General features: G+C 42.9%; 1 protein-coding gene across 1 annotated transcript in view; it reads right to left on the bottom strand.

Annotated features, from left to right (window-relative positions):
- RAPGEF4 (Rap guanine nucleotide exchange factor 4) overlaps positions 1 to 23,123 on the bottom strand; it is a 230,807-nt gene that overhangs the window by 64,801 nt on the left and 142,883 nt on the right. Inside the window, exons 6-9 of the mRNA XM_090280772.1 lie at positions 17,812 to 17,865; positions 17,415 to 17,521; positions 13,214 to 13,335; positions 11,523 to 11,706 (exon numbers count right to left, since the gene is read on the bottom strand). Coding sequence (XP_090136898.1) covers positions 11,523 to 11,706; positions 13,214 to 13,335; positions 17,415 to 17,521; positions 17,812 to 17,865 — 467 coding nt within the window. The remainder of the gene's footprint in view (positions 1 to 11,522; positions 11,707 to 13,213; positions 13,336 to 17,414; positions 17,522 to 17,811; positions 17,866 to 23,123) is intronic.

Here is a 23,123-nt window from a genome sequence, read left to right as displayed (position 1 = left end):
GCACTTCCTGCTGCCGAACACCACTGAGCAGTGACTGAGGTTCTCGCGCTCCTGGCTCTCTCTTCCAGCCCTCCCAAACATTTCCTCCTTTTGGGTCTGTTCTTCTTTTGTTCACCTCCTAAATTGTGCTGCAGCCCAACTTTCTGCCTTCAGCTCTGTGCTCATTTTGTTCTGATTTCTCTTCCTGGGAAAAATCTCCAACTTTTATCTATATAATGCTGAGACCTGAATCTCCATCTCCAAACAGCCCTATTTCTGAGCTCCGAGAGCTCCCTGGCCATCTCACCCACAAGCCCCTCAAGCACGGTCTGAACAGGGGTGCCCCTCGTCGTCACACAAGGCTCTTCAAAAGCAGATCACAACTGACTTTTGCAGACTCGTCTGTCTTCCCTCCCTTCATTTCTTCCCCATGGCTCTGTCCTCTGCTCCACCCATGCCACACATTTCTCCATTCCTCACATATGCTATGCTTTTCCCTGTCTCCAAAGCTTTTCACATGCTCCTCTCTTTGCCTAGGAAATTTTTTCTGCTTTAAGCCCAGCTCAGCTGTCATCTCTCCCAGGTGAAGCTGGTTTTCCAACCTTTATTCTTCCACAGCCCACTGTCTACCACTGTGGTCATTACAACATACTGTGAAGAATGATATTTGCTTAAATATCCATAACCCTACACTGTTCTTCTCAAGAGAAGCAGCATGTGTAAGTGCAAAGGGAGCTGGATTGGAAGCAGAAACTGGATTTGAGACCTAAATCATGAACTTCCTAGGTGGCCAATTGGTCTAATGCCTTGTTCCTGCATCTGTAAAATGGGAATAATAAACACGGTTGTTGTAAAGATCAAATGAGTAAATACATGAAGCACTGACACACTGGAACTAGGACACAAATGTAGGATGAATTATTAACAGGGTGGATGTTCAATACAGTTTATCAGATGAATAGACACACTAGTTCTCACAATTCAGGCTGAATTCAGGGTCTGCCCAAGAGATATATGGGAGCAATATCATGAATCAGTTGTTGTTTGGTGGCCTGAGAGAAACGAGAGTTTATACTCAGTTCTTCTTCCTATCTAAGGTCAAGTAAGACCAGATGGTCATGACAACTCACTTTTGTCGTGACAAGTAGTTAATGGGGATAGGAGAAAAGATGAAAATGTTGGACCTCACCTCTTAATCCAAATCCTGTTACATGATGGGAAAGATACATTTTCTAAAAAGTTATAGATTTATTCATCCAGCTGTACGGAAGTACTTGCCATCTTGGACCAACTGAAGTTACTCAGATTAACTCGCCAAGATGAGCAGGGGTCCGAATGGAGGTGATCACCAAAGACCAAGGAGCACCTGTTGGGCTGGGCCCCTTTTCGGCCAGACTTTTGTCTGCCATGCTGAAGTCGGATGGGAATGACATCTGAAAATCTGAAACAGCAGGGAAACAAGACCACCACCAGCACAAACCACAAAACAGTACTACTGGCTGATCATAGAGTTGTAGGAATTCCTGGATGACAGAAAACAGATAGGAATAAAACATCTGAAAAATGACTGGAAGCAGTCACAACTCAACACTCAGAGATCAGCAGCACAGGAGGAAGACGACGCTGCTGATAAGACAAGGACAGGAGTGGGTCAGTGGATTATCACAAGACTGCTCCACTCAGGGCATTGGGCAGGGCCCTTCCCCCACCCCACACTGAGCAGCGGGCTGTGGTGGAGTTTCGGGGCCCCCTCTCCTGCCCTACACTGAACAATGGGCAATGGCAGAGTTTCCTGCAAGACTGACACTGGAGACCTGCTCTCCAAGACAAATGCCCAGCGAGGAGACTGAGAAAGAAGCAGAACAGAGCATGTGAAAGCCCTGGCTCTCCTGCCAGACACAGAGGAGAACAAGGAGAAGCAGGATTTCCAGGAAAGAAATAACCAAAAGGGCCCCATTCCTGGGAAATCTGCCTTAGTTTAGCAACTAGTGGGAGGGAGAGGGGGTTCAGCATGCCTGCTCTGCCTCGTGCCCCTCAGAAAGCAAAGCCCGCAGGAAACATGGCCCCACTGCCTTTGGGGGTGGCTCTTTGGGGGGTGTGACTAGCACACCTGCCCAGAGACTCAAGTGGCAGCTTATTCTACCTGCCAGCGCTCATGCATCAATAATAACCACTACAGAGAAATAAAGACTTCCCCGGGACTGCCCGGATGCTGTGGAGAAAGCTATGGTAGCCATTTGAAACAGAATGGAACAAAGCTTAAAAACAGTCCTAAATAACATTCAAAATGAAAGGAAAAAACCAACCCTGAGGTCTAAAGTGGTCAAGTAATCACAGGGCAGGCCACTGTCATTTGGCAATCCACCCAGGTAGCCATGAACTTCTTGGTCCTGTTTACAGCAGATTTTTAATGAGGTGAGAGAAGTCAGTTCTGCAAGGTGTGAAGAGACTTACTTTCAAACACGAGTATATTTGCACTTAGCAAAACAACAAAAGCATTCGGGAGAGCTTTGCTACCAGCAAACTCATGCTGCCCAGAGGCCTCAGCATGTCATTAGGAATGAAAGTTGACAGAAGTCCCAGGGGAGAGGCCAGATGGAGCAAAGCCAGTGTGGCCAACCTGTGCCGCCAAACTGAATGGAAACGTGAGCCCCTCTCCCACCCCACGTGGCTCTTCTTGTTTGTGGCTGCAGGGACAGGAGACCAGCGCCAGCCTCTCCGGAGGCCACCAGCTCAGAGTTGCTGTGCCATCTAGTGTCTGAGGAGATTCAGCTCTCTACTCTGGCATCAGACAAAGTTCTCCCCTTGATCTACCCCACGCCTTCAAAGAGCACCTCATAAATCTAAAAACAGCCTTCCCGCACACACACTGAACAAAGTCGCATTTTGAAAGCAGGTTTCTCCTGGCAAACTGGCACTAAGCACCTCTCATGCTCTGGTCTTTAAGGGGGTGATGGGGGAAAAATGGAGGAGAGAGTCTGCAAATCAGCTCCCGGCCTGTTCAGACAGCAATGAAAGGGTCCTAAGGACAGAAGGCAATTTGGCTTTCAAGAGTCAAGGGAACACTGTGCCTGGAGCAGGAGGAGGGATCTCCTAGGCACCTTCACAGGGTAACCTACAAGGCTAGAGAACTGAACTGACTCTCGGGCAGCTGTGAGTGGCAGCCGGTGAATGTACCTGGTCTTTGCTTGTCCTTCTCCAGATGTCACAGGGAGAGGTATTAGGCATCCCTGCTTCTTTACAAATCTGCGTGGTGCCACATTGATGTGGATTTGTCAGGTCCTGCTGTGGAAAGGCCTAGTTTCTGCAGGGGACTCATTCTGGCAGCAATGTCTAGTTACAGACAAGATAATAAACGGGGATGGATGGAGAAGCAGTTTATACATTAAAGGATGGGAGGGCTCAGGTGATATTGGAAGCTGCTGGTAAATACCATTTTATCAAGGAATTTATCAAGGTCAGAGGGAGATCCTCAGTTACTGGAACATGGATAAAATGAGGGATTCATCTGGCTACTAAGCAGCACATTGACACAGGCAGGGGTAACATATGCAGGAGACAAAGCAGATAACCTAGTTCTTATAGACCTGTCGCCTGGTAGACCTATCCCCTGGCGCATGGAGGAATACAGAAAAGTCAATGTGTAAGCATCTGCGTAAGCCACAGTCAAGCTTAAAAACAGAGGAAGTGCTCCATGCTATTTTTCTGGTGTTGGGAATGCTATATTGTATGGCAGCGCTCGTCCTCAGCCAAGCTGATTGTACTGCTTACAAAGTCATTTCTCAAACTTGGGTCATTTTCCAACACTCCTAAGATCTTCTTGAGAACTCACCTTCTCCCACTTCCCTTACTGGTGACTTTGGTGTGGTTTCCCATCCTCTTGTCAAATGAACCAGCGAATCCTGTTTCTTTTCTTTGCTTCCTAGGACCCTGGCTTCTTAACAGTTGGATCTTAAGTGTTAGAGCTATTCTAGGACCCTGGTGATTTGATATTTAAAGTGTTCTGCCCAGCCCTGGTTGGGTGGCTTAGTTGGCTGGAGCATCGTCCCATACAACAAAAGGTTGTGGGTTCGATTCCCAGTCAGGGCACATAGCTAGGTTGCAGGTTCAATCCCCTGACAGGGCACATAAAGGAGGCAACTAGTTAATGTTTCTTTCTCACAACAATGTTTCTTTCTCCCTTTCTGTCTCCCTAAAATCAATGAACATATCCTTGGGTTAAGATTAAAAAATAAATAATAAAAATAAAGTGTCCTGCCCGTTCTGTCTGCTCACCTCCCTGCCATGCCACCACCCATTAGCCTTATTTAGTCCAGAAAAGAACATTTTAAATTTATCAGATGCAATTAGGCATCTTTTAGTTCTGCTAGCAAAGCCTGAATACACAGGGATTCTTTCCATCTTTATGCATTTAGAAATGAATACAGTTTATAGCTACAGTAAAGGCATAATGATTTATGAATATTTGTGAGAAGTCATGTCACCCCCATCATAACATGGGGGAAGGGTAACATAGTTCAGGGGTTCTGAGTGCTAAGTGTTTTTAGGATAACATGATTTGAGAGTTTTCATTTTCAGAAACTGAACATTCCCAACATCCTTCCAGCAAAAGTATTTAAGGATACTCTAGACATTTAACATTAAACCATTTAAAAGGTGCAACTGTAAATATTTTTCTTTAAAACACCTAAGCAGCAAGTTGGGGAAAAAATGGATGGAATCAGCTAGTATAGCTACCTGCCTTTGTGTATTATTACACACACACACACACACACACACACATACACACATATTGGGTGGAAGATGCAAACTTTTTTGAGGAGGTAGGTGCTTATGAGAATGCATTATTACTTTTTCCTTGTAAAAATTAATTCTTAATTAATCAGGGACACATGGATCATACATATTTCTTTGGATTTCACTGTTTGTTTAGTAAATCCACCAGAAAGGACAAAGTTGTGGCAACCTAGTAGAGAGGAAAGAATATTAGACATAAAAAAATGAAATTGGATTTTGGAGTAAGCAGACTTGGGTGCAGTTCCTGCTTCAGCCTCATATGCTGCCGTGTGATGTTAAGGAAGGTACTTGTATCTACTAAGCTCAGTTTCTTCATTTGTAAATTGTGGATAATAAGGTCTATGCAGTTCACAGAACTATTTTGAGGTTCAAAGAGGTGATCTATGTGAGGTCACTATATAAACTTTAATGTGATTCATTTATTAGTTATTGTTATTTGTAATTCTGGCTAGTAGGTTGATGTGAACATTTTTCTATGGTAGATGGTATACTCATACTCCATTCAGGTCTATATGGTAATAATTGAATGAGATAAGATTTGTCTGTAACAATTATTTTTAAATAAAATTTCCATGACATATTTCTTCCCCGTTGCTTAAAGGATAAACCCAGGAAGCCCTTTTGAATCATTCTGGCCCAGGACTGGTGGTAGAGCACAGTAACGCACACAGGCTCCTGACTCAGGCAGACCTGGACCAGATCCTGAATCCATCACTTCTGGGATAAACACAGGCAAGTGACTTAACCTAAGCCTATTTCCTAATCCATAAAATGGAGATATTATTAATAACTACTGCATAATTCTGTTGAAGGAATTGAATTAGGTAATTGCTGAACACAGTGCCCAGCGCCCATGATCTCAATAAATGTTGGCTGTGATTAAATACAATCCCCTTGTGAAGTTGGGAGAGGGTAAGTAGATATTATTAAACTCATTTTATAGCTTAGGAGATTTTGTAGTCTGGAGTTATTGGGTAACTTATTGGTAAATTGGCAAGACTAGAACCCAGGGCTCTTGTGCTCAGTATTTCATCCATTTTATTGAGTAGACTCTTGGGTCAAATGTATGTATCTCATATGCTGTCATTAAATTCTCAAAATGTAATTAATTTTAATCTTTAGTGTCAAACCCTCCAACCCATTCTTCGCAGACAGCAGAGAAACCTCCCTGTGGCAAAGCTGACCGCACCACACTTCCCTTTAAACTCTTCAGTGGTGCCCCAAGTGGCTGTCAAATAACATCCAAGGTACACAGAGGGACAGCAGACCCCCTTCAGTCTGACCTTGGCCTAAGTCCCAGCCACATTTACTAGCACTCCTGGTCTGGGTCCTCCTCCAGTGAGAAACGGCTTCTTGTTCCCTGCTGGAACTTTCCTGGAATCATCTTGCCCCCTCCCCACCTTCTCCCCACCAGGCTAGGAGTTCTTTCTTTGTTCCAGGAAGAGGAGCACTAAAACATTGTGTTTTTTGCTGCTGCTAAGAAGAAAGGGCTTGATAAAGTAAAGTATAGGGATATAGTCAACCATATTGTAATAACTATGTTTGGTGCCAGGTAGGTGCTAGAAATAACAGGGGAAACACTTCATAAAGTGTATGATTGTCTAACTGCTTTGCCTTACACCTGAAACTAATACAAAATAATGTTGAATGCAAACTGCAATTGAAAAATAAAAATTTAAAAATAATGAAATAAAAGAAGAAAGGGCTTGAGAATTAACCTAAACATCCAACAATGACAAGCTGAATGTATTAAGGAACATTCAGAGGATAGATTACTATGTACCTATTAAAAATCTCATCTTTAAAGAATATTTAAAGGGAAGGGAGAATGCCATGAAATATTATTAAGTGTAAAAAGTTAGGAATTGAAATGTAACTGGAGGGATAAACACCAAAATGTTAATAATAATCATTTCTGGGAGGTGGGATTGCAGGTGTCATTTATTGTCTTTATCTCCTTTCAGTTTCTGAAATTTCTACAATGAACAGATTGACTTTAACAATAAAAAGTCATTAAAATATTGGGCAGCTCCATCCATCTTCCCCCTCCCAAATCTGAACCCTTGTGGCCGCAATCCAACCACTGGTTTCTTGGGCATGTGAACATGAGGGATAAGGGGAAATTGCTTTTATACAGGAGAGGCAAATCCAACCCCAAGAAAAGGCCCACTTAATGCAATCCTTTGTTCTGGTAAATTCTATAAGCTTTCACTAGGGCACAGCAATGTTTCCAGGAGAAACAATGGCGGAGTCTGTCATGCCATGGAGAGAAAGATTCATAGCGAATTTCTTATTTTGTTAAGATCAGGCTTTTTCAGTCATGCTTCTCTTTTCCTATCATTTGCATGTCAGAATGGACTTTACAACTTTGAGCATACTCTTGGCATAGCCCAACAAAAATCAAAGCCCTAGGCACCACTGAGTTTAGGCTTGCTAATCTGGGTTCCGCTGAGGAAGCAAATTTCCCTATAATTAATCAGGATTTCAAATTTCACACCCTCAAAAACAGCTTGGACAAACAAAGGCCCTATTAAAACAGGCTGTGTTAATTAAGAGAAAATACACAGCCTCTCAAGTGTGTGGAACAGCCCACCCCCCCATTTTCATGTCATCTTAAGTTGCTTTCTTTCAATCTGACATCCTATAGCATATGTTAGAAAATACTTTCACATAAAATAGATGAATTTAAGTTTCTGAATTTCTGACCCATTTGAAAGACTCAAGAACCTGCCAACAATTCTCTTGTTATGTATATGTTGTAAATAAACACATTTTACAAAATATATTTAATACATAGTAATCAATATATTAAATATTTATATTTTTTCTGCTCAGGTCTAACTGACGATCTCTTTCTGAACTATTTAAGCTTCTAGGCTTTTAGGGAATTTCAGAATTGCAGACCCACCCAGAATTAGATTTGGGAAATGGCACGTTTAGGCTGGTTTCTCGTAGATCATTCTACATAGTGGAGCATTATATCTCACTTTAGTTGGAAGGAGAGGTTGGGAGGCTTGTATGGCAAGAGCCTCGTTTGTCTCTTCGAAGCCTCCTTTTATCCAGCTGGCCTCCAGCTTACAACATCTGACGTGGTCACCCCACATCTTTTGCCCATGGCCCCCTCTCCAGAGTATCTGCTCCAAGTTAGCTGGAATGTATGTTTCTACTGGTAAGGGTCTTCATTGTATCTATTTGCTGCAGGGTAACCTCTTGTTTGTAGGCTTGTAAACAAAGCAAAATCAAAACAATAAGCTCCAAGGGCTCATCTTAGGTTTGACGGCCCTGTCTGCGAACTGCAACAACAGCGCCGTCAAACTGCCACGTTCTATGGCACTTGCCCCCAAATGCCATCCAGGTCTGCACCTGTGAAGCCAGCGTGAGCCTTGTGAGTCACTCTGTCTGCCACCACATTAAAAGCTAATTTCACATTCAGAATGTATGTTTTTTTTCCAAATACCAATAGCAACAAGAGTGTGCCAAAAAATTTCCCTTGAAGCTCTGTTCTGTTTTTTAAACTACAGAACATTCTCTCATAGTTTGACAGTTAAAATGCCACAGTTAATGTAATAAACAGAGAATTTTTCTAAGTAGCCTGTCAAAACAAGTGACACTTTTCTTTTTTTGCTAACGAGTCTCAGATTCAGAACAATAGGAAGTACCTTTCAAAGCAACATCTTCATTATACAATCAAATTCTCAAAGTAATCTTCTCATCAAAGAATATTGTGTTATTTCTTTCCCAGTAATTATCAGAGTTCTGCAACCTCACTGGCAGTGGCGACTGTAATAAAGTGCAGCTGTGCACTTGGGGGTCCTGCTCTGGTAGATACAGAGCCAATGCATCTCATGCCTCTACATTTCTGAATGACTTGGCAGTTTGGGTAAAAAGTCAATATTTTCAGGATGTATGAACCCACCCTCAAGTTTCCAGGAGCACAGTGCTCAGCTGATCTCTTCAAGGACAGCAGTGAAAGTGGCTATTCGTGATCAACTAAGCTTATTTTCTTTCCACTTAAATAAAATAAAGTAGAGGCTCCAAAAGTTATCAGGTTAAAACAAAAATGGTGTGTGTGTGTGTGTGTGTGTGTACTGTGAAATCTGTCTTGTTAAACAAGGTCCTGCTTTTTCAGTCTCCCATCTCTTCGCAGCTATCTTTGCAATAGAAAGAAAACCCAAGAACAGACCCAAAAGTGGAACTACCAGCCCAATTCCAATGTCTGCAGTTTCATAAAATCTGGGAGGTGGGAACATCCCAAGGACACCCAAAATAATTCTGGTGAAACCCATACTTTAACAACCAGTGATAGGCTGGAAAATTTCAAGCTTTGGAATGCCATCTTCCCTGAAAAATCCTTGGGCTGCCAAGGATCGCACAATTCAGCTCTACAGGGGGAAAACAAGGAGCACAAGAACAGAATTCCGTTTCTAAGGGTGACTTGTGAACCCAGCTCCCGGGCTCCTGTGACAGTAAATCAAACAATTAGCACGAATGTACTCAGCAGGTGCCCAGAACTGAGCAGGCACCCCATAAATGTTTGTTGCGTCTGAAATCTCATTTGGGAGTGCCTCCCCCATTGGATTATAAACTCCCCAAAGGCAGGAACCATTTTATTACTTTCTTTAACTTCTTTCATATATACTCAGAAGTCTTTGTAAAGAGAATGACATTTCTGCCTCCCGTGAAGCAACTAAGAGCAGAGGGAATATTAGCTGGGGTTGTATATTCATGGGGATGTGGCCTTTTCTACCTTCCTCACCAGGGTAAACCCCCTTCTCCATATTATTCTATTAACACCCATAACATTTCCTTTGTAGTAAATAATGCAGCTGTGATAAAGTGATTGCTTGCATAACTAGTTGTTTAAGGTCTGTCTCCTGCACTAGAAAAAAGTTCCAGGAAGTTCTAGCCTTAGTATTTAGAAAAAAATCAGTGTTCGATAAATATTACTTAAACGACTAAATGGAGTAAAATGAGGTATGCTTTCACCTTTAAGAAACTCACAGTTGACAGCAACATCTCTCAAGAGGGACATTATTTCCAGGACAGCTCCTCACTTGATAGGGTTCCAGGTACTGAGGTGTGTTTAGCATCCCTTGGTCCCCACCACTGGCCACTGATGCCAGCCCTGTGCCCCCTCACACACCGAGACAACCAAACATGCTCCCATATTTCCCAATGCCCCCAGAATGCTGTCCCACCTTGGATTCAGAACCCCTGTATGGTGCTGGCTTTAAGGAAAGGAACATGGATCCAGGAAATGATGAAAAAGTAAGGACAAGACAATGGGGGGAAGGAGTGTGGAGAGGAGAAGGAAGCAGTCTGACAGGACAAAAAGCATGGCTGGGAATGGTGGTGTTCGTTTGGGTTCTCTAAACCCTGGGGATTCTCTCATGTCCCTGCAGCCACCTGCCCCTGTGGTCTTTCAGGACAGACAGAGCATACGTTGCTTGGGAAGATTTCTTAGATGCTACTTATGACTACGTCTGTAAAACTCCGGCTTTCTGTTTGATATTATGGGTTTTTCTAGTACAATGTTTGTTTGAAGAAACAAAATTTTGAGGCAAAAATAATTTGTTTTTTGTTTGAGGTAAAGAGTTGAAAACCATAGTTCTAGAGTTAAGGGGGGAAGACCTTTAAACACCCAAGAGGAAGTTTTGACAAAGGGGACATGGTGTGATAAGAAATGAAATTTGTTGAGAAGCCTTGTGCAGTAGGGGCAAAGGGCAGGGGAAGGATCCCAGGGAGAGGAAAGAAAGGTGAGCTGGGAGGCTCTTGTGAGTTGGTGTGAGGGGCAGACATTGGGGAAGCTGGCCTGAGGGACACCTCACTTTTGGAAAGAGCCCAGTGGCCACACAAGACGTGTAAAGTTCTGCCCTCAAGTCGAGACCCGCTAACAAAGGGAGGTCGGCCAAGCCACTGACTCAGCGCCGACACCCGGAGCTGGCTGGAACCATGTGCAGGGTGGAGGACAGTTCCATTTCCAGCAGGAAAACATATCAGCCTGTGGCTGGTGGTTTTGGAACCAAGTGCCAAGCTCTCTCCCATCAAAAAGGTTCCGCTGAGGTTGGGACCGTGGCGTAGGCCTCTGTGCGTGCCCCACAGCAGTTAGGAGAGCTCCCTGAAAGGAGGAGGGCTCAGAGTCTGCTTTCTGAATTGATCTGATGAAACAGCTGAAGTCCTCAACTTCAGCTGCTCCAGGAGGGAAGGTGGCTGAGAGAGAACAGAGAGAGCGCCTCCCCGACCGAATGGAGGCCTCAAAGCATTAACGGAGCAGTGTGGTTCTCCACACTGTCTTCAAGGTAAAGAGCAGAAGGTTCAGAGCAGGGTGAAAGGATGTGCTGAATGAATGAGTGAGTACAAGCACAGGCATAAGGCCTGTGGTTCTGACAGCCTCTGCCTTATTGTGTTAGGAAGAAAGGCGCTGTGATGATCTGGCATAGAAACAGAGCAGTTTGTTGTCACTGACCAAAGGTCAGTTAATGTGTGGACTCAGTTTTGAACCTGAGCCAACCACTAAAAATCTCTGCATTTTTAATGCATGCAAAGGGGAAATGAAATTATCTGGCTCAAAAACAAAATAGAAAAGAGACAGACACTGCTGTGTCACCCTTCAGAGACTGTCCTTTGGCCCTGTGCGAGGCCAGGACCTTTGAAATCAGCCTCTCCTCCCACTGCCCCAGAGCGTGTGCCTGCCCACCGTATGGCCCTGGCTACACGCGGCAGGTGGGGACCGTGCTCTTACTCACGATTTGCGAAGGATCATCCTCATGTGGGCATCAGGGCCCATCTGTGACAGCAGCAGCATGGTGTCCTGGAACTCCTCATCACACTCCTTCTTCTCCTCCTCAGTGGGCAAAGGGGCGTCCTCATGCTCATCATTCAGGAATCGATAAAATAAATATTTGTCCTGGAAATGATGCTCCTGGTCCACTATGGGAAACATGGAGGCAAGGGTCAGCTGGTGCACCTCTGCCTCCCAGCCCCGGTTACCAGAAACAAACAGATGATGTCAGGCAAGACAACCAAGTGGCAGCAAAACAGTGAGACTCCTCAGCCTCCTCGCTCTGCCTGCCTATGGCTGTGCCGCTGGAAGATGTGGCCTCTCAGCTGCCATCGGGCACCTCACAGCTCCCTCTGACCCGCCCGTCTCCCGGGCTGCCCTAGCACTCTTGCAGGACAACCTGCCAACTTGTCTGAGATGAGCAAAAACTACCCTGATGACATCTTCTCGCATGTGGTACATATGTCCCAAACGGGAAAACAACCAAAGGCCAGATCATGCTCTAAATTGAAAATACAGACTTAAAAAAAAATCTGCTTTGTTGGGATCAGAATTCATGTTCTTCTCTCTATATGTACTGTTTATAAACATGTTTGTCTGTACTTAAAAAAAAAGAGTAAAATTGTTTGAACAAAGCTGACTAGACCAAGCTTCTAGGTCACATAACCCTAGGGATATTTTATGTTAATTCCCATTGAGTTCTGACTTTTTAAAGTTTTTTCCCATATTCCCTCTAAACAAAAAGATTTAGATCTTGGAAGGACTAAGTCGGGGAACTTGGTTCAGAATCCCTCATCTATATGTCTTAAAGCTTTTAATCCCCTTTTCGGGTTGGAGCATCACCACTGACAAGAGATAAAGAGAAGCAGCATCTGGGGGGCGCTGGAAAGGCAGACTCCCAGGACCTGTCCCAAACCTGCTGCATCAGAATCTGCATTTTAACAAGAGTCCCAGGTGGCTTGTACACACATTAAAGTCTGAGACACCGTGGCAAGACCATCAGTAGATTCCCAGATCCTGGTAAATCAAATGAAAGATTTTAATAGTCTGTCCATTTGGAAAAGCGGTCTTCACACAAGTGGCACAAGCATGTCAGCCGCAGTCACACTCTAGTCCTGAACAGCTATTCTGCTCAAGCCCAGCCCCTGAAGACACCGGGGCGGCCACTGTGGAGCACATTCCTGGTCTTAAACACGGTCCTCCTGTGGGCGCACAAACTGGTGCCCCAGATAACCCCGTGGTTAACAGGCAGCTTCTGAATTCATTATTTTCTTCCTTGTCACCGGCCCAGCCACCCGTTTCGCTGCTCTTCGCTCTGCCCCTGCATCAGGACTGCTGCACAGTGCTCAGAGTATAATCACACTATCAATGAACCATGAATGCAAACTAATAAACATAATTGGAACTGATGCACTCAAGTTGCAATTTCATTTTCCTTCATATAGTCTCCCAAGTTAGGAGGGTACAGTGGCGGAACGCAGCGATCAATAGCATCTGCTCGCTGCATCTGTACCGCTAAATGAAGATGCTTAGCTCGGAGGCTGCCTAAAGGGGTCATAATTCTTTCTTGCCCATTTGGGAGTTCAGTAACCACTTAACCAGGGAAATGTACTTTGCCTTCCCTGAGGGATTTCTGGGGACTGTGGCTCATCTTACCGTGGTTGAGAACACCGTCTTCCACCAGAACTTGCCACATGCCAACAGCTTGAGTCCGGGAGTGAACACAAGGAGTCTGCTGCAGCATCCAGTCCACCAGCTCAGTGCCCACACAGCATTGCCTACGGAGAGGTGGGACCCAGAGGATGGGAGATCACCCCCTTGTAGATGAAGACGTCTCTTTTGAGAGGACACCCTCCAAAGAGCTTAGTGCTCTTCCACCACACGGTGTGAGCAAAGCACTGCACAGTGTGGCCTCAGGTTCTCAAGCTCTTATACAAACCGACAAAACCACTCTGCTCACGAGAGAACCTTCTTTCTAAGTAGGGCTGGCTAAACCAAAGAGCATTAGTAGTTGCAGCACCAGGGGAGACCAAAGGGCTGCTAGACAGGAAGCAGTATCTGGCAGGCTAAACTTTGCTGGGCCAGAAACTCTCTCACCTCGCGCCTGTCCCAGGAAATGTCAGTGTAAAATGAAAGCAAAGTTCTGACTTCCTTCACCCGAGCCTTGTGAGGAACGAGTTAATGTTTGTGAGGCACTCAGAGGTGCTCCATGAAAGGCGCTGGGTAAGTGCAAAATTATATAGCACTTTATATTTTCAAGTAATACTACTGATCTTCCTCAGAGGGGTGTTGGGAGAAACAAGCAATTAGCGATGCAAATCTCTCAGAAAGAAGTTCCATGTAATGAGTATCAGCACTTCTACAGAGCCTGTCATCTGAAGAGCTCCAAATGCTTCCTGGATAGTCACACATTTATCCCTAAGATGCCCCTCTGCAGTAAGTTGGTCAGGATGGGCAAACTACATGCATTAGTTATGAAGCATATAATCACACACACACACACACACACACACACACACACGCACGCACGCACACACGCACATTAAGAAACAGTAAATAAACCCTTCAGCAGTAGTGTGACAGAGAAAGGGAGGTGTCCGTGGCATGGTGGTTCAAGGGAGGAAATGGAATCTTTAAGTCCTAGGGAGGAATCCCAAGGGACAATGGAGCAGGCAGGGAGTCACATAGCAGCTGGGTCTGAGTCACTGGTGGCCTCCCTCCCATGCTAAGGATGTCACCAGCTCTGGAGCACAGGCTGAGCCTCGGTCAAGCCCAGGGAGCTCCTCTTTAGTTTCAACTGGAGGAGATTCCTGGTGCTGCTGGCACTTTAGAAAGAGGCCTGGGAGGACCAGGTCTGCAACTTACTAGCTCTATGACTTTGGCTATATAGTTTCAACTCTCTGGTTCTCAGTTTTCTCATCTGTAAAAGAAAGGAGGAGCAAAAGATGGCTTCTAAGGCCATTTTCAGTTCTAATATTCTAGGAACTGACATTTATCAGGGCTCTTGGGATGTCCTGAGTCAGGGATGACCCTAAAATATTTCACAAGAAGGACACACTGAGAAGCCACTAGATTTCCAGGACCGCTCTGATTACAGTCTCTCCTCACACACGGGAGCGGCAATGGGCAAAGAGGCACCTAGAAATTCTTCATTCTGAACCAAACACATGATCTTTCAAAACATTCCTGTTCTAATTTGAGGGATTATTAATGGGCAAAGTATTGTAAAAGTATTAAAAAAAATCAACCTCGTGTGGTTTTTAATTCAATGATTGCCTTTACTAAAAAGAGCACATGGAATTAAGATGAGCCCAAGTCATCCGGGCCCTGGCATAGGGCATAAGGATCCTGCAGTCAGAACACAGAGCAAAGACACCGAGCTGTGTCACTTGTGGCTGATGGAGTCACTGAGTTTCCTCCCTGTTGATGATCCCTAGCCACTTTAGAAGTGACAGCAGATCACTAGTACAGTGATCACTAGGGATGATACAGCATCAGGGGAGACTTCTACCCCCTAATATTGCAGCAATAATATAATGGGGTGAAGAGCAGGAGGGAGAGGGAGGATGGAATTGGGAACAAGATCTGGAACAAGGAGCTCAAACTGTGTTGCAGAAAAAAAGAAATCATGCCTTTGGCTTCCAGTTGAGTCTGTGGGTCATTACCAACAGATCATTAATTTGTGTCATAGGGTGTGGAATAGACATCACACCTATATTTCAGGGGTATAAAATCTTAGTACTATGGAACAAGAAAATAATTATGGTTTCTGACTTCTAGTTTCCATTATTTGTCACCAAAGATGACATATTTTAATTAAATTTCCCTACTGTAAGTCAACACTTGGGGAAAGCACAACCGAATTCTAAAAAGAAAAAGGTCCTTTAGCCATATGAGATCTTGAAATTCACTTAATGAGTTAAAGAGGTTAAATCCTGTTCTTTTTAACCTTTACTTCCCTTAAGATTATAGCAGTGTGTAGGGATCACAGACTCCCAAAAGAATGAGTTTCCAGGGTTGGATGCGAGGACTTTGAAATGTAATTATCCAACATGGTAGCTAGTAAATGGCAAATTAAAGGGGTCATGGGAGCAATCTGTCTAAAGAGATGGAATACGTACTAAGAGGAATGTGCTACTGATAACGCTAAAGTGTTTCTCAAATCCCATCTCAATTCAAAAATTCTATCAGGAAGAGACCAATGTATCAATTAAACTATCCATTTTGGTATTGTAAACATTTTGGGATCTAAAAAAAAAAATAAAAATGAACAAACAAAACAGTACCAGACTTATACATACAGAGAATAGATTGATGGTTGCCAGAGGGGTGAGGGACTGGGTGGAAAAGGTGAAGGGATTGAGAAGTACAGGTTGGTAGTTACAAAATAGTCATGGGGATGTAAAGTACAGCATAGGACATATAGTCAATAATAGTGTTGTAACGATAAATCGTGTCAGGTGGGTGCTGGAAATATCAGAGGGAACAATGTAAAATATATCATTGTCTAATCATTATGCTGTGTACCTGAAAGTAATGTAAAATAATATTGAAGGTAAATTGTAATTGAAAATAAAAATAAATAAAACATATTCATGACAAAGCAAGCAGAAGAATGTTAGTTTGTGTGACGTGTAGAAAAAGTGATTGGATAAGAACTTGCAATGTTTTTCTATCTCTGTCTTGGGAAAGAGACTGGCTCTTGAGGCAGCTATACTTGCAGGTTTTCCATAGGGTTAACCAGGTGTGATTTTACAGGTGCTATAAGAGCTGATAGTCACTAGAAAGTTATATACCCTTCATGGTGACTTAAAATGTGCATTCTAGCTTCTCACTGGTTCATGTGAATCAGATGGGCTTCGATTCATGCCCAGTCTGATGGGTCTGAGGTCTTGTCGGGGCTGAACGGGAAAACGAACCTGGCTGACTGAGGGACGAGGGCTGTGAGTCTGAATGGCAGGTGCAGGGAGAGGGCGAGTTGGCTTGTGCACTGTATACAGGCCATTCCAGTTCCTAAACCCTATTGAGTTGATAAAATCAAGAGGTAGCGAATAGGCATAAATTCTTATTTGACTCACTATGGCTCAGTCATCCCAGAAGGATCATGCAGCTCTAGTCTTTATTATTATTTTTAACTCCAGTGACAGCTATAATGAGTCCTTAATTTTATATGATTATAGCTGTGACAGTGTTGTATATCTTACTGTATGCATAATAGAATAAAATCTATATTTACTTTCTAAGTAAAATATGTACTTTTTCATTCCTGCACCCTTAGGGCCTGGAACACAATAGTTCCTGGTGACCAGTAGTTGTTTGATAAATTTGTCGAATGAAGAAATGATAGACTGGATGAAAAGATCACTGAACCAGCCTTGGTTTAAACCTTGGCCCTGCCACTACTAGGTTTATGACTTGGATAAGAAAAACTATTTAAGCTCTCTGAGCCTCAGTTTTATCATCTGAAAAATGGTCACACACCTGCCTAGCAGGTTATCATGAGGATAAATTAGATATTTTATAGAAAGTGACCTGGTGCAGGGCTTCAAGCATAAATAAATGCTCAGTAAATATTAGTTGAATCTCATCTACATATAGTTTTCATAAAAAACACCAGTACACAGAAATTGTTCATCACAATTAAACCAATGTTCAAGCAAATTAGTTTAGGAGTAACTGCTGGGGATATTAAGGATAACTGAAGTTACGCAGGATCCAAGACAGGCTTAGATCTTCCAGGACCAGGAGGATTACAAAACATGCTGCCCATGCGTGAAAACGGGGAAATGCAAGTTTGTTCCAATTTCACTAAACATAAACCTGAGGGGCTCGCAGACTGTAGAATTACTGCACATACCTGTATGTCTTCAGGTGATATTTTCTATCTCTTATCATGTGAGGTGCCCGAGAGAGAATGGCATTTCGTAAAATTTTTCCAGCTCTGAGGATCTTCTCTGAAGGGACCTGGATTTTAAGTACGTGGAAAAGGGGGAAGAGAAAGGAGAATTTATAGAAGCAAAACAAACCAGGTGAATCCTTAAATCACTTTCCAATCTGACTGTGGCTTGAAAAATACTACTCATTCATACATTTACATGTTTCACATGTGTGACTGATACATATTGAGAACCAAGACACACTGTATATTGATCATCCCTGGAGAAAGTGTCTGAGGCTGCCTGACGTGAGGCTCTGACACACGGACCGCCTTCAGTGGTTACTGATGGCTCATGAACCCACTTACATCCCATTACCTTGGTAATGGTGTGAGCAGGACGAAGAGGAACGGGAGGTTCAATGAGAGGTGTCTGAAAAATAAAACGTTACAGCAAAAGAAAATTAAACAAAAAGTTCACTAAAGAAAATTATGGGTTGGGGGCTAGTAAGAAACGTCCATTTTTATAAAACTCAAAATAGAATTTAAAAAACCCAAGAGGTAAAACCTGCCTACAGAACTTGAATGCATAGGCATTCAAAGGGCAAAATCGGACCATTCAATTTGCCAAAATATAAATATAAATTATGAAAAATGAAATAAATAAAAATGATGAGATGTTTGTAGGCTTAATGAGAAGGGAGTTGTTATTTACTGAAAGCAAAAAAAAAAAAAAAAAAAAAGAAATCAGAGCAGAGGGAAAAAAACAAGAAGAATGAATAGAGATTAAAATGACCTATATCTCAGGGGCTAAGGCTAAAATATTGATTTAGGATGGAAATGAGAGATTTCATCTTCCATCATGTAGTAAAAATTCTTTTTCTGCAAGTGTATTTTTAGAAAGAAATCTTAATTTTAAAACAATGCTGCACGGTGGTTGTATGCATTCAAGTTCCTAGAACCCCATGAGGCAGTTTTTGTACCTTTTCTTTCATCTGCGAGGTAGTGTACGCTTTTCAGGATTCTGTGGCTGTCAGAACAGCTCCAGAATCTAGATGAAGCTTAAGCCTTATCCACATTCTTCAGACAAAGCTGCTGAATTGAAATCCCAGGGCAATGACTTGCTACACAGCTACACAGTTGAGTCCCCCAGTCCTACTGAAATCCCTTCTATTTCTCTGAAAGATTTGGTAATGGCGTTTCCAAAGGGAGGAGAGAGAGATTTGGTCAAAGGTGGTAGCAGAACCATCAATACTACACTGTTTATGCGACTTCCAGAAGGTAAGACAAGATGGTAGGTTTGTTTATAGGATTGCAGTAGGCAGAATAATGGTCCCCCCAAACATGTTATGTCCTCATCCTCAGGGCCTGTGAATATATTAGATTTCACAGCAAGAGTGACTCTACAAATGTGATTAAATTAAGGATCAAAATGGGAGATTATCCTGATGCTTCCAGGTGGGTCCAATGTAGTCACATGGGTGCTTAAAAGGTGGAGGCAGAAGGCGGAAGAGTTAGAACCAGAGAGAGAGCAGAGTGAGTAGGACTCAGCCTGATTTTGCTCGCTTTGATGTTGGAAGACGCCAAGAGCCAAGGAATGAGGGCAACCTCTAGAAGACGGAAAAGGCAAAACAAGATATGGATTCCCCACAGAGCCTCCAGAAGGAACTGACCTGCTGACAAGTTGATTTTAGCTCAGTGAGACCCATTTCAGACTTCTAAACTACAGCACTGTAAGGTTTTTAATTTGTGTTGTTTTAAGCCAATAAGCTTGCAGCTATTTGTTACAGCAGTCACAGAAAACTAATACAAAGAGTATTATACTTAATATTAAAAACCCTACATTTTGCAAATAGAAGCCATTACATTGAGAATAAGTTGGTAGGTTTTCACTCTAATCCTAATTTTATATAAGATTATATAATCAGTGCGGAAAATGAAAATCAATAGTAATTTAAAATACTTTATGTACCTAATACAAATAGAAACATATAAACATATACCTGTCTTTTTATCAATGATAAATTTCAGGTGGGTTGATATTTTTAAAACTATAATAGCATTAAGGAAAAAGTGAAAAGATCACTAAGCTTTAAGAAAAGAATAGATGGGACACAGATTTACTTAGCATGACTGAAATCTCACTGAACTTAAACATTTTTATCACCTCATTGACATCCAGTAAACTTTGTTTCTCCTCTTGAAATCACTAGAGTACAGGTGTCAAGCAATAGTATAGTATTTTAGCAGTCCGTTTACAACCAGCATAGACTAAGAAATGTCAGTCTGGTCCCATTCAATAGTAGCTTTAAACAGAGGCCAACTTTACCCTGAAATAATCTGTCCTCCTTTATGATAGATCTTTCAATGGTAGAGGGATCATGAGCTTAAAGAGTCCCTGTGCTTGTACCATCTCCTCAAAGATGACAGAGAGAATTCTGAAGTACCAAATCTCCTGAAAAAATATTTGAAAGTGCCAGACCAGCATGTACCAGGGCTCCGGAAATGTGTGCAGTTAAAACATGCAGCTTATTTCTGAGTTGTAAATTCTCAGTACTCCTGCCTCTTGCCTCCTTACGTTACACAGGTTGGTTTATATGTGTAGGACTATGGCTGGTAATACATTCAAATTGTAGAAGCCTCTGGTTATTCATGGAACTAGTAGTAGAAATCCATTTCTTTTTCTTTCTTGGAAGAAAGAGGTGCAGAGTAGATGGATGTGGGATTAACTTCTAAAGTAATCTTTTCTTTCCTATAAAAAAAGCTATCTTCCTTTGCATTAGTCTTTGAGAGGCCAATGGAGATGGAGGTCAAGGTGCCCATTCTTGAGGATTACTGATAAATGTTTATTCTTCAGTAGGTGCAATGAAATATTATTTGAAAATTCTGTCTTTTTGTTTGTTTCTTCAGAAATGGCTATATTTTAACAAAATGCTAACAAGTGCTCCCTAGGTTAGTTTATTTTGTTGGATAGTTTTCTTTTTGATCCCTTGGAACCCTAAAAGGGAAGTACTAATACAAGCAGGGGGAAGCATCAGACTTCAACCAGAATCATTCCTTTGATTTGCAGCTTGTAAAGGGAAAAAAGGCACACAGGTTGTTTTTCAGCTAGATAATCCGAGTACCAGTTCCAGGACTTGGAGGCTGTTTCATCTGGTGAAAGGCAGCATTCTTAGAACTTCCCTTGGCTCCATAATTTTAGGTTTGAGGGCAATATAATGAACCGATGCTTTGAGAAGGCTCAGTCCCTCTATTTGAATAAAATCTCCAGGGAACACATGAAGGGTAAAAGCAGGGTAAGTTTTATTTGGGGAGAATAAAAATTATCTGTCTTTGAAATAAAAACACTCTCTTCAGTTAGGCAAGCTCCTATGTCCTAAAACCCATACTGGTGCCTCGCTGCCACATTGAGCAAGAGAGGGCATTTGTGACAGGCGGGCCAGGTCCCTGCGATAGCCACCTGCAGATGCCCGTTCAGGAACGCCTCCATCCTGAGTGGGACCTGACTGTGTTTGTATTGGCTTATTCATTTCCTTTTTGGTTTCCCTTGACTTTCAAGGAAATTTGTTTTGAGAATTTCACTTTAGCTGTGCCTTAGAGCATAAGGAAAAGAATTTCATTTTATAAATGAGTAGGTTAAACAGGCCAGGGCAAGCAGCAGCCTGCTGATAGTCATGCGGATGAAGACAAGAACCACAGCCCTAAAGGCAAGACCAAGCCTTTCCTGTCACAGGCTCCTTATCCATGGTGTCTGCCCATGTGCCCTTACATGCATCATCACCTTATTTTATTATTACTCCCAATTCTTTATTGAGAAGATAAAGGGCAGAGGCACCTAAGGACTGAGCTTCCCTCTAAGGACTGGAAGAGCTGGACAATGAACCTGATGCAGGCACAAGGGCCCCACCCCTCCTGCTCTTCCCTCCTAGAGACAATTTTGCTCACCCTTTGGAAGAATTTGTGTTCTGTTTGATTCAAGCTCATTGAGAAAAAAGCATGTGAGCCCTTCTAGGCTATCAGATAACAGACTAGATCTTAAACATTTCCAGGAACAAGTGCAATAACCTACCGAGATGACAGCACCATGCCTCATGCTTGGTCTGACTTCACTAATTTTGTAATTAAATAATCGACATGTAACATTGGGTGAGTTTAAGGTATACAGCAGTGCTACTTTGACACATTTGTATGTCATAATGAAATTGCTGATATAGTGATATTTATCACCTTACATAACTGTAGTACAATATTACTGTCTTTATTCATTGTGCTGTGCATTAGATCTCTATGGCTTATGTACTACTTGTTACAAGTCTGTACCCTGAAAAACCATTCCTCTTATTCCCCCACCCCCCCAGTAATTTCAATTTTACTCTCTGTTTTTTACTAGTTTAACCTTTTTAGATTCTACATATAAGTGATATCATACAGTATTTGTCTTTCTTTGTGTGACGGTATCTGGTTTAGCATAATATGTTCAAGATTCATCCATTGTGGCAAATGGCTGAAAAATATTCCATCATGTATATGTACCACATCTCAGCATTATTCACAATAATTAAGATACAAAAACAATCCAAATACCCATCAATGGATGAACAGATGATTTAACATTTTAAAAAGCAACTTCGTGACCATAATACTTTTGGCACTGAGGAACTGCCCCACCAGGGCTAAGACTATATACCAGGGACATGGGTAGCAGTCAAAGTCTGAGCAAGAAAGTGGATGCCACTCAGTATTTCCCGCAGAGCAAATTTAATGCCCAAACTGGCTTTGTGGGTGGTGGAAGCACTAAGCTGAACAGGCAATGGGAAGTCACCTGGATGTTAGCAAAGCAGGAATCCGTGGGCAGAGGAACAGAAAGAGAAGGAGACGTGACCAGACCTGGAGCCCGGGGTCCTGATGGAAGTTGGAACCCAACCTGGAGAGTCTCCGGGACCAAAAGATGTGGCCACCACTGGAGATGCTGCCTTACCCTCCTCCTGCTGCTGAGAGGACAGGGACACCCTCCTACATCCCATTTCCCTCCAGCCAGAAGCCAGAGAAATAAGGAAAAGAATTTTACTTCATACATGATTAAATTAGAAGTAGTCTGGTAATAGTAGTGAGATGACCAAAGCAACAAAACTAGCCTTAAATGCAAAACCAAGACAGAGGAGTCTGGCAGACACTGCAGTGGGTGGCCTCCCTTGAGATGCACAGAAAGTCAAAAGTTGCTCTGAGGACACACAGGGCCAGCTCTGGCACAGCAGGGTGGCCCCCTGTGGGGGGCTGGGCTGTGGCACCTACCTCTCAGCCCTCTCACCCTCTCACAATTCCATGTCCTCCGGGCACTCTCTGTGCTGGGGTGCAGACAAGGAAGGGGACAGCGGGCAAGCACAGAGTGAGACTTCACTGATGTTCCCTTGGTCTGTTGCCTAGGCTGGCCCTATGTTTGACCTATAGCCAGAAAACATATTACAAATGGGCCCTGAAAAGGAATGGACCCTTCTCCAATTAAATTTCATACATTTCTGCATATCGATCATGTGTTGAGAATAAAAATTCTTCCTTCTTACCTAAGCCTGAATGAATCCAAATTGGGCTATGAAAATATGATCCTAAAAAGCTAGGCAGAGAGAACAGATAAAGACAGAGGTATTCAGCTTTATCTCTGCCTTTCTTGGCTTTCTGCACTGAAGACTTCCC

The sequence above is a fragment of the Furipterus horrens genome, unplaced genomic scaffold (genome assembly GCF_987537825.1).
Source record: "Furipterus horrens unplaced genomic scaffold, mFurHor1.1.pri manual_scaffold_1, whole genome shotgun sequence".
Classification (NCBI taxonomy): Eukaryota; Metazoa; Chordata; class Mammalia; order Chiroptera; family Furipteridae; genus Furipterus; species Furipterus horrens.
Note: the sequence above shows the minus strand (reverse complement) of the source record. Positions and strands in the feature narration are given on the sequence as shown.